The sequence below is a fragment of the Cyprinodon variegatus genome, unplaced genomic scaffold (assembly GCF_000732505.1).
Source record: "Cyprinodon variegatus isolate N-32 unplaced genomic scaffold, C_variegatus-1.0 Scaffold449, whole genome shotgun sequence".
Classification (NCBI taxonomy): domain Eukaryota; kingdom Metazoa; phylum Chordata; class Actinopteri; order Cyprinodontiformes; family Cyprinodontidae; genus Cyprinodon; species Cyprinodon variegatus.
The window spans coordinates 312,300-323,749 of record NW_015150902.1 but is presented as its reverse complement, the minus strand read 5'-3'; the positions used below and the strand labels follow the sequence as shown (position 1 = coordinate 323,749).

General features: G+C 41.6%; 1 protein-coding gene across 1 annotated transcript in view; it reads right to left on the bottom strand.

Moving 5' to 3' along the window:
* fmr1 (fragile X mental retardation 1) overlaps positions 1-10,189 on the bottom strand; it is a 16,186-nt gene extending 5,997 nt beyond the window's left edge. The window contains exons 1-11 of the mRNA XM_015389142.1: positions 10,121-10,189; positions 7,302-7,450; positions 7,112-7,205; positions 6,915-7,031; positions 4,007-4,177; positions 3,844-3,922; positions 3,648-3,769; positions 983-1,069; positions 646-871; positions 375-572; positions 115-194 (exon numbers count right to left, since the gene is read on the bottom strand). Coding sequence (XP_015244628.1) covers positions 115-194; positions 375-572; positions 646-871; positions 983-1,069; positions 3,648-3,769; positions 3,844-3,922; positions 4,007-4,177; positions 6,915-7,031; positions 7,112-7,205; positions 7,302-7,450; positions 10,121-10,135 — 1,338 coding nt within the window. The 5' untranslated portion in view covers positions 10,136-10,189. The remainder of the gene's footprint in view (positions 1-114; positions 195-374; positions 573-645; positions 872-982; positions 1,070-3,647; positions 3,770-3,843; positions 3,923-4,006; positions 4,178-6,914; positions 7,032-7,111; positions 7,206-7,301; positions 7,451-10,120) is intronic.
* Between the last annotated feature and the right edge of the window lie 1,261 nt (positions 10,190-11,450).

The following is an 11,450-nucleotide window of genomic DNA, read 5'->3' as shown; positions in this document are numbered from 1 at the left end:
ATCAGTAAATAAACAAGCTAACTCCAAATTCCTGTCAAAAACTTGACCATCAGAGTAAATTAGAGGCAAATGTTTTACAACAGATTTCTGGAACTCATAGTTTCCAGTGTTCACCTGTAGAGTTTCTTCTTGGCCTCTCGGCTTAGAGTCTCGGACGTGTCGAGGTCTCGGGTCTCCCCACTGCATGTCATCACCTAAGAAACGCAGAAATAAACACTTTTTTAAGAGGAGAGATCCTGTAATAGCGAGTAAATGTAAAAATGAAGCTGTCATCATTAGGCTAATTTCATAGGAAACTTTGGAAAAACTAAATATATGGAGGTAAACTGAAGAGACTCCTGATTTCATTCACTTCTAGTTTAATCCTTCCTCACCTTTATATCCTCCCCCTCCTCTCCCCCTGCCTCCACGCCCCCTCAGACCTCCGCCCCCGCCTCGCCGTCTCCCATCTGTCCGTCTGGGCAGGGACCCGCCTCCTACGAGCTCCTCAGTGGGAGCCAGGGACCAGTCGCTCAGCTCCTCCCTGTGATCGGACTCCGTCTCTGAAGCATTGGAAGCCTCTGAGTTGGTTCCTGTTCAGTTGGAATCCAGACATTAAACCAGGAAGTTTGGTAAAGTGGAGTGTTAAAAACGGGACGGACGTACCTGACGTGAACGGTGCCCCCCCACCTCTCCGGCCTCGTCCACCTCTTCCTCCTGCGTAGGGCTTTCCGCCTCCTCCTGCTCCTCTGCCCATCCCCATCCCATTATCAAACACATAGGATTTGTCTTTGGGGTTTCTGGGACCCGTTCCCCCTCCTCCGCCTCCCCCTCCTATCTGTCTCAGCTGCTCGTCAATCTGAAGGCGCTCCATGCGCAGCTGATCCACCTCCTACAGACACAGACACAAGAAAAGACATTAAAGTCCACATCAGGACACAATTCAGCGCTCCTTCTGCACAAACTGGCATTGATTTTGGAAGGCAGAGGCTCAATCACAAACCTTAAGGTAGTTGAGGTGATAGTCCAGGAGCACGGTGGCGTTGGAAATACTTTCCTTGGTCCCAACAAACACAAATGGCACCATTCCCTGAAAAAGATCAAACAGTTTTCATTAGATCCTGAGGTCTGGGACTAAAATGGGCATGAGTCAAAAAGGTGGAGACGTTTTTACACCGGCGCTGTAGAAACACACACTGTCCACCCCTTCCTGCAAAAGACGAGGATCAAAACATGAGCTGCTGCTGAAAAATACGACAACTACATCTGTGTATAACTAACCCAGAAGAAAAATGCAAGAGAAATTTTCACTTTCACAGACTTTAAAGAGCTGAAGGATGCTGATACGCTCAGTTCCTGCAGGGCCTCCTAGTGGCACTACTGCAACTTTAAAAGATCTGAAAATCTTTTAAATCCTAGAAGCGCAAGTAGGAACATTAGCTGTTTAAATATTAGCAATTAATTTATGGCCCCATTATGGGATTGGTTGGTATTAATATTAATGATGCATTTTTATCCGTCACTCAACAAGGCGTCCATTTCTGCCTCGGTTAAACTACACCTTTTCGCTCTCTTCCCTTCGGTTGCGAGTGGTTACCATGAAATAGCATCGATCAATTCGCTCATTTAAATGAACAGTGACATTGGTCCATGCAATGTCCAGTGAAGGGTGAAGTGGGCGGAGCTTTGGGAGCAAACTTTGACCTTCAGCTGTGATCCATAGAGGAAATTGCTTGGTTTTATAAATTAGGATTCTTTTTGACTTATGTACACTTTTAGAAAAAATAAATGAGATCCAATTGCTCCAATAACCTGTTTAGTTAGAAAGCAAGTAGAGACTTAAAACAAGTAATGGGAGGACTAATTAGAGCAGTAAAGAGTCTGACTTTGCAGCAATCTACCCTGCTTTCCTACTTTGATCGCCAAAGAAAATCTGATTTGATCATTTCAATGCAGTAGATCCAGTTTTACAAAACTACAAATCCATTACAGGGTTCCTACAGCATAAGGCAAGTTAAATCCAATACTTTTTAATACCACTTGAAATAAAAATTTAAGACCAAATTCACAAGAAACACAAGAAAAACCCTCTTGTGACAACTTAACCCAAAGGTTTATTTTAACATAAACCACTGCACTAATGTTTCAAGTTTTGAAAAGCTTCCCATACAGAAAGAAAGCTAAAAACACACAAATGACAGATATATTTTAACAATTATTTAACTGAATTCACAAACTTTGTTTTAGCGGGGAACAAAACAAATCAGTTTTAAAGCCACAACATAACCAGTGCTAAGTCACTGTGCCTCATGTATGTTCCCTGGTACTGGTTTTAGGCATGGAGAAAACTCTTGGTTGGATAGCCAGTTTTCATTACATTTACACTTGCTCATATTTTCCAGACAAAAAGTTAATGGTGCATCTCCCAAATGTCCGCTATCGGGACGGAACCAATAATGGCGAGCCGTTTTTTTGTTTTAATAATAAAAAATAAAAAAAATTGTCAAGTTTAACATTTTATTTAGATTACAAAAATAAATCGTAATAAAAATAATCTTATTTATGATGTTTTAAAAAAAATAAGACCTACAAAAGACTGATTTAAGACATTTTAATACCAATTAAGGCCTTAGTTTTATTTTTTAGAATTCAATGCCTTTTAAGACTTTTTAAGGACCCGCTGGAACCCTGCATTAGGATAGGTCAGAAAAATCCTTTATTAGTCCTTGCTGGAAAACAGATAATACAGAAAAACAGCAAAGTGGCACAGATGGATAAAAACAACAACAAAACAATTGAATTTAAGGCAGATACGTCCATCAAGGGGAACCAGGACATCGACTAGCTTTCATCTTTTCCATAGTTTTACCAAAGCTTTCAACTTTTACTAAGGTAATCACATAAAGCCCTGTTCTACTGTACAACATAAGGCCAATCTATGCTTCTGACACATAGCCTCTGCAACCATCAAATATGTCTCTGTGCGCGATCACTCCCCCCCTGCAGAGTTTCTGCAACCGTTGTCACGCACCACAAAAAAATCCTGACTACACGTCGTACGGTTGCAAACACAAGCAGACCTCAAGAAGAAGTGCGCAGACAAAAATCAGCTCTGATTGGTCCTTGGTATGCCTTTCTGGCTGTCTGTGTGGTTGTCTTTCTCGATTCGGTGTGGGCACACCATTTTTAAAAACCGAGAAACAATGGACAGCTACGACAAAAGGTTAATTGGTCTTTTTGCCAACTCCATTAACAGAACCTGTTACTCTTCCATGTCTAGCAACTCTAGATCCATCTATGTGGCCATGATATCTTGCAGACGCGCCATTGTTGTTTTGGAAGATAAGCACTCCCTCTGGCACCGCCGAAGTTCTCGTAACCATCCACCAACGTTCTGGCGAGTTCTCGAATAGGCTCCGCCTTGCGCTTTGGCGGGAAACTGCTGTTTGTCCCTAGAAATTCCAGACAGACGGTGCAGAAGCGTACCAGCAAAACTGGTTCGCCACCAGACCCAAGCGACATTTGATGTGTGAAGATGAAGAAGTCTAATCTTCCCTATATGTAGGTCCAACATTTCTCTTTGTGAGAACCTTAACCTGCATTCTGTTTGCTAGCCTCAGCTGCTCCGTAATCCAATTCTTTGCCTCTAGACGGCCTTCACCACTGACCTCATCTGCTGCCGCCGCCGCTGAGGGCTTTTTGTCGTTCTCCGGCTCGATTCGAACTCTGACCACACCAGATTTATCAACCACCTCCTGGATCAGCTTGCCGTTCTTCCCGATCACCTTTCCTACGGGGCGGGGAGAAGCCAGTCAGTGGAGAATCCAAGTGAGTCAAACTAACTATCTATGGATCTATGCTCACCGACTAAGTTCCGGGGAACCTTGATGACATCTTCGGAAAACTCCAGGTAAGTCCTGGCTATTCGGACAGCATCCTGGTCCTGGGATGACAGAAAAAAAACACGTCAATAGTTTTAGCATCAATTTTTATCACAGTGAGGTCACTGCTTGGTGTTCCCTCCTACCTCCCCATATATGTGGAAGGTACAGGTCTCCTCATCCAGGTCGATGTTAGTGACTCCAGGAACTTTACGCGCTTGCTGAATGTTGGCTCCATGAGTCCCGATGGCCAGACCCATTAGATCATCCCGAACCGCAAACTGTTCATGAAACCGAGACGCCAGCTGTCTGGAGCTCTAATGTGACAGAAACAAAAGATAAGGAGAACTTTATCCGTTTCTAGTTTAGGTCGGAGCCACAACCTTTGGTGTATTTTATTAGAATTTCATGATAAACCACCAAGAGCATGAATATCAGGTAGAACATGAAGGTTATCAGAAACATGGATAAATTTAACACTGAAGTATCGCCCCCTATATTAGAACCTCCTTTCAATAAAACTAAAGTTCTTTATGGGACGTCATCATCTACAGCAGGGGTAACCATTTTAAAATCAGCAGGGTCTGGATAAAAGAAATCATCAACATGTAAAGGTCTGGAGACATTTTTTATTATAATCTGTTACTTTAAAAAGAATTTAACATTGAAATAAATGAAGTTCAAAAAAAAAAAGAAAGAAAGAAAATGTTTCCATTTTAATATCTAGAGTGTTTTTTTTTAGGTAGGGAACAACAATCGTTCAGTTTGGTATAAAGACAATTTCCTGATTCATATATTTTATAAAACACCTGAACTGTTTTTCTTTCTTTTTTCTGTCTTAATGTTGGCAGTGGGCTTTATGCTGCCCTGCAAGGCTTTAAACCTGGGTTTGAATGGAGACTAAGCCATTCTAAAGCACATATCAAGGAGCTCATTTTGAGCCTGGATCCATATTTATTTTTGATTCTGTTCATGGTGGAGAATCCTGCTTCACAGCAGCAGGTTGAGCCAAACATCCTGTCATTACTGCACAACATTCAGTAATTTATAAATGTTTTAAATCAGGCTGGGTCCAGATTAGCCAGCAGGTGGATCCGGATCCGGATCTGGCTCAGAGCTCGTCTGCCTGGCTGTGTGTTTCCTGGACAGGGCCGCCTTTTACAGCTGCTTTCTGTATCTCTGCTTCTGTCTCCTTGAACCCCAGTCGGCCTCAGCAGATGGCCGCTCACACTGAGCCTGGTTCTGCTGGAGGTTTCTTCCTGTTAAAACTGAGTTTTTCCTCTTCACTGTCTCTACAAGCATGCTTAGTGTGAGGGATTGCTGAAGAGTCAATGAGTCGATGCAATCAACTGGTTTTCCTTAGATAGAAAACTTTGAATCAATTTGACTGTATGATCTGGTGAACTGTAAAGAGCCTTGAGATGACATGGGTGGGGAATTGGTGCTATATAAATAAACTGAACTAAATGAATCTCAACATTTTCTGGGGGAGGATACCCCCTGACCCCTCTACACCACACAAACCCTAACTCTAAGATTTGATAGACCAAGGTTTACACCCTATGAAATATTTCTAGCTAAAAGCCTGATGGGTGACGACATCAAATACTGACAAGCTGCTTTTAATCATTATCATTACTAAATACTCAAGAAATGAATATNCTGGATCCATATTTATTTTTGATTCTGTTCATGGTGGAGAATCCTGCTTCACAGCAGCAGGTTGAGCCAAACATCCTGTCATTACTGCACAACATTCAGTAATTTATAAATGTTTTAAATCAGGCTGGGTCCAGATTAGCCAGCAGGTGGATCCGGATCCGGATCTGGCTCAGAGCTCGTCTGCCTGGCTGTGTGTTTCCTGGATGGAGCCGCCTTTTAAGGCTGCTTTCTGTATCTCTGCTTCTGTCTCCTTGAACCCCAGTCGGCCTCAGCAGATGGCCGCTCACACTGAGCCTGGTTCTGCTGAAAGTTTCTAACTGTTAAAACTGAGTTTTTCCTCTTCACTGTCTCTACAAGCATGCTTAGTGTGAGGGATTGTATTTGAGTCAATGAGTCGATGCAATCAACTGGTTTTCCTTAGATAGAAAACTTTGAATCAATTTGACTGTATGATCTGGTGAACTGTAAAGAGCCTTGAGATGACATGGGTGGGGAATTGGTGCTATATAAATAAACTGAACTAAATGAATCTCAACATTTTCTGGGGGAGGATACCCCCTGACCCCTCTACACCACACAAACCCTAACTCTAAGATTTGATAGACCAAGGTTTACACCCTATGAAATATTTCTAGCTAAAAGCCTGATGGGTGACGACACCAAATACTGACAAGCTGCTTTTAATCATTATCATTACTAAATACTCAAGAAATGAATATATAATATGCGCAATTACAAGTAAACACAATAAAATATATACACAAGTGGTGCGGGCGGGGCCTGCGGCTTTGCACAACTGCAGCAATGATGCTCTTTTAATGGGTAGAAAACACTCTGACCACCAGCAGTTTGGGAATCATTCCTGTCTGCCGTTGGAGGTGGGGCTAATGTGTTCTCCTTCGTTGTACAGTAATGCTTTTTCATTTAATGGATGCCTTCTCCAATAGATTTAGATGACTGTGACGAGAATCGATAACAGAATCAATAAGGGAATCGGAATCTTGAATATCTTATCAATTCTCAACCCTAATCACCAGTCCACCACCTTTTCTCCTGAATTAACTAGATTAAACTAAACATCACTTTTTAAAATCGGCCCAAAGTTAATGCTGATATAGAATGCATCCTGCAGACAATTCCCCAGTATAATTCACCCATATATAAGGGACTGTTTGTTTGTTTTATTTTAATTATACCTGCAGGACCAGCAGGTCACATAGACCTAAAGGATTCTTTCACAGAAGGGATGCTGAGGTAAAGTGAGATCAGATGTCTACTTCACAGAGTCCTTCCACCTCATAGTTATGCTCAAATGTGCTGGTTGATCAAATAAAATCTAAATAAAACAAAAAGATCTGTTTGCCACAGAGCTCTGTGTGTTGGGCGTCATACCTCCAGCTGCCTGTTGGCCTCCTCGTTGCGCATCATGAGCGACAGTTTGGTGCGGAGGCTGCGGAAGTGCATGTCGCTCATCATACCGGCCCTCTTCGTCGTGACCTCGTTCACCGACTGCAACGGCAATCAAATGGATTTAACTCCACAGGATGAGATGTAAAAGCATCAATGAACATCAAAATCAGCTGACGTACCAAGATGACCAGCTGCTTCTTCTCAGAGTCGAAGGTGACGCTGAACGCTCTGATGGCCTTCTTAAAGTCTTTGTGCGCCGACTCCTTGGAGCACCTGGGAAAAACGGAGGAACAAACTCAGTTTTCCTCACAGACCAGCAAGAGAATTTCTGCTGACAACTACAGACACTAAAAGGTTGATGATCCTTACATCTGTCGCAGGTCTTCAGGAACATCCAGCCTGATCTTAATGAAGGTGCTTTTGGTGGCCGGTTTATTAGGGTTCACTGGCCGTAGCCGCTCCAGCGTCACGATCTCGTTCAACGTGGCGTCGCATGCAGCATACTCGATCACATAAAACTGAAACGGAAGAAGCAGAATTATAAAAAAAAACAACAAAAAACACAGCAGGAAGTCTAAAAATAGGGCTGATGGGACGAAGCATCTTCAAGCCCGCTGCATATTTAGATTGAGAAAGGAAGGAAAAATGAACGACAGGCGATTGGTTTAAAATGTGTGTATTGTGGACTCCGCTGTTCATCTACATCTCAAAGCTGGAGGAGAAACTCCTTCACTTCGGCTGTATCACAGACAAGTTGGACAGAGAAAAACGAGGGTTAAACATAGACTATAACAAACTATATTAACCTCTGTTAATCTGTGTCCGTATTTGCCAGACAGCAGACATACTGAGCTCATCTTTAGGCTACTCATGCTAACGAGAACAAACCATCCAGAGTAAAGGGCTGGTTATATCCTGCAGCAGTGTGTCACAGTGAGCTTGTCGCAGATATTTTTGATTTATGTCCAGTATTGAAGCGTCGTCTGCGCTATGTTATTCCACGCCACAACACAAGAGGGACAATCAGGAACTAGCTGTGGGTTCAGATACCGCCGAGGTGGGTGGGTGCAAGGTGATGCAACAACGGATGGACATGAGGATGAAAGAGTGGGGATCCAGGTGGAAAAAGGGTCCCAGTGATCTCCCGCACCTCACTCTTCTAGCTGGTCCATCTTCAAGAGTCGTTTTCCACAATGGCGGTCATACAAACAAAACAAGCCGGTAAGGTACCAAACAGGAAATACGCATAGTTTAGACCGGATGTAGATTTGACCAATCAGAGACCTCCTGTCTGCGGCCACCAACAATTTTGGAGAGGTGCAGCAGAGTGTCTGCGGAAGGGGCGGGGCTGTATCTGGGTTCACTGCGACATCTATGCAGACAACCTGGTTTCTGAGTATAAATCTGCCTTAAGACTGTGCTCAAACAAACAGTGACACACAAGGACTTATAGACGTGTTTTACTGTATTTGTTTGTATTTTGTTTAGGACTTAAACATCAGCTAGTAAATTATTGTTATAAACAGAACATTTGTAAAACAGTATGACAGAGGGTTAGAGCCACAATATGACTTCATTTTCTTATTACAAAACTGAAGTTGTTAAAGAATAAAGCCACAATATTGTAAGAATAAAGTCTTAATCATCTCTCTCTGTGACGGAGGTTTTCAACAGGGGATCCGCGACCCCTAGGGGGTCCACGGAGGTACTGCATGGGGGGGTCCCGTAAGTTTTGGTTGATTAGACTTTTTTCTATATTCCCCCTTGCAATTTTTTTCTACTAATTGAAATGTATTTAAATCCACATTAATCTGAATTTAACACACTGTAGTAAACAGATAAATGGAGGCAGAACATGTCTTTCAATCCTCAATGCACACATTCAAAGTACACTTAATTTTACTTTTAAAATATTACATTAATGTTACCATTTTATTTTGGTAACAAAACAAACTTCATTCTGTTACAACTAATATTGCAATGTTTCCATTTCTTAAATATTGCTACGATTCCTCTGCATTTATTCCGGTAATAATCTTTAAAATGGATTTTTTTTTTCTTTTTGTAATAAGATAACTTTATTCCCATAATTTTCAACTTTAAACTCAGAGACCAATAACTTTGACTCTATTCTCATATCATTATGACTTTATTGTTGTAATTAAAACAAATCTCTTGCTACGGCCATAAAGACCAACCTTTCCCTGCAATGTCTGCGTGTTATGGCATGGACGGTGTCTGGGAAGCAGAGTTATAAATATCATACCCTCAATAATCTGAGCTTTAACTGGGCTGCTCTGAAACACAGACATGCTTTTATCCGTCTGCATTTTTAGGGCCTTGGTTCTGCAGCGAAGTGAATCCTCCTGTCAGCATCACACATGTTTTTTGTTTTTTTTACCAGGAAGGACCTTCATTCAGCTCCATCCTGTTTTCTGACCAGCTTCCCTGTTGATGAGTGTAAATCACACTCATCATGGTGATTCGATTCAGTATCAATTTCCTGACCCAACAACTTGATTATTTTCGATATTCAAGATTACACCATGATACGATTCGATTAAGTGGTTAATTGTCTTCACCTTACAAGCTAGACAATGTTTCAAACTTGAAATAAATCAATGAAAGCTGTAATATCGTTATACATTTTATTTGAGAAACAACAGCAAATAACAGGAGTAGAAAAGTTTTACTCCACCTAGGCCTAAGAAAACCTCATTCTCTGAAAAATAATAATGCGTCTGTGTTATAGATTCTGATCCTGCCTTGCATCAAAGAATACTGCAAGCGGAAAGAGGGTAGTGGCTTAAGGAAGTGAGGTTGGAGGGCAAAATAGGTTAGATAAGATGCTCTTGTGGACGTGTCGACGCATCGGATCGTAGGCTGTTGGATCGATGCATCGATACAAAACTATTATTTTACAGTCCAACTGTTCATGCTGATAAAGAACATCCCTATAAAAAGAGGCCACCACCACAACGTTCCGTCATAATAAAATTAATTAAACTAAAAATAAATTTGTAGTTTTTACTGAAACACATTTTAAGCAGACAGGAAAAATCTGGAAAAAAAAGTAGATCAAAAAACCAATTTTTTAAAAAATATTTCCTTAACTTGATTATATATTTTATTGGAGGATGGGAGGTGTTAGAAACTGATTTTTATTTGAAAAGTGGATCCAGGCATACCTCTCCTTTGACCATGCGAACCTTGGCCAGCCACCATCCACAGGGCTCTTTGTCGTTCGCCCTGGAGTAAACCTAGAACACAAACACACAGTTGCTTTAACGTTTCACTGATTTTACACAACTAATGTTATTATAAAGCATTAAGCACAGGCCTATTTTCTAACTGAAAGGGTCAGAGTCTCATTATACGGTTTTTCAAACGTATGCCAGCAGCTCTCTCTGGCTGCGTACAATTTTTTCAGAAAAGATGGCCGCCTCCTGCTGCGTTTTGGTTATTGTTGTTTCACACTTTGATATTTTCCCCCAACTTGTTAGTAAATAGGGCCTTTCTGTGTATATTTACCATAACAACGTATGGTGGTACGATGCTGTAGATGTTCATAATAGGTGAACAAGCCCCAGCAATGGAGGTCAGCGAATTTGGAAATCCCAGCAGAGCTGAAAACTATTCAACAATAGTCCAAGATGTGTGAAAAAGCTCAAACAATGTTGATTCCAGGAGGGATAAGTCTCCAATAGCGCTTAGAATACAGTATGAATGTTGAGTGGAAACTAAGCTGCATTTTAGACCCGACTGCAGAGATGATGGACGTAAACATCCTTAATAATACTGATAATACTGATAGCAAAGCTATTCTTAGCGTCTGCAGTCCAAATACAAACAATATTACACAGGGAGCAGTTTTCTGTCACCAGGGAGTCGCATTTACCTTGTGCTTAATTTGCATTAATTCCAATGAAAAGGTTTCACGCTTACAACTTTATCTTAATTTATTTCATAAATACATTTCCTACTTTGATACTCGCACTGTGTTTGTCAGGAACAGGAATATTTTTTGTTCCTAAAGTTCTAATAGGTGGTTCTATGGAGGATTCTATAGAGCAGAGGTCACAGATTAGCAGACAGAGGTCCAGATCCAGACCCTCCTGCTGGCTGATCTGGACCCAACCTAATTTAAAACCTATATAAATTACTGCATGTTGTCCGATGACAGTGTTTAACTTCACTTGCGCCGCGCTTCTCCTGTTAATACGGTAAAGCCCTCCGAAGCTTCTGTCACCAGGCTACACGTGATACTAATTAGCCAATGAGCTGCTGTCAGTCTGGGTTGCTGCTGCTGCTACTTTTAGACAGCAGGCAAACCTGTAGCAAGCCGGGCGATGGGAAAGAAGGAGAAGATGATGAGAAAAAGAGAGCAGAGAAAGTGTGGACTGCTGGAAGAACTGTGGTGAACTGGTGAAAGAAAAGTGAAATGATGTGCTCAAAGATGACCCTGAACATTTAGAGGATGTTTGGCTCAACCTGCTGCTGTGAAGCAGGAATTCTCCA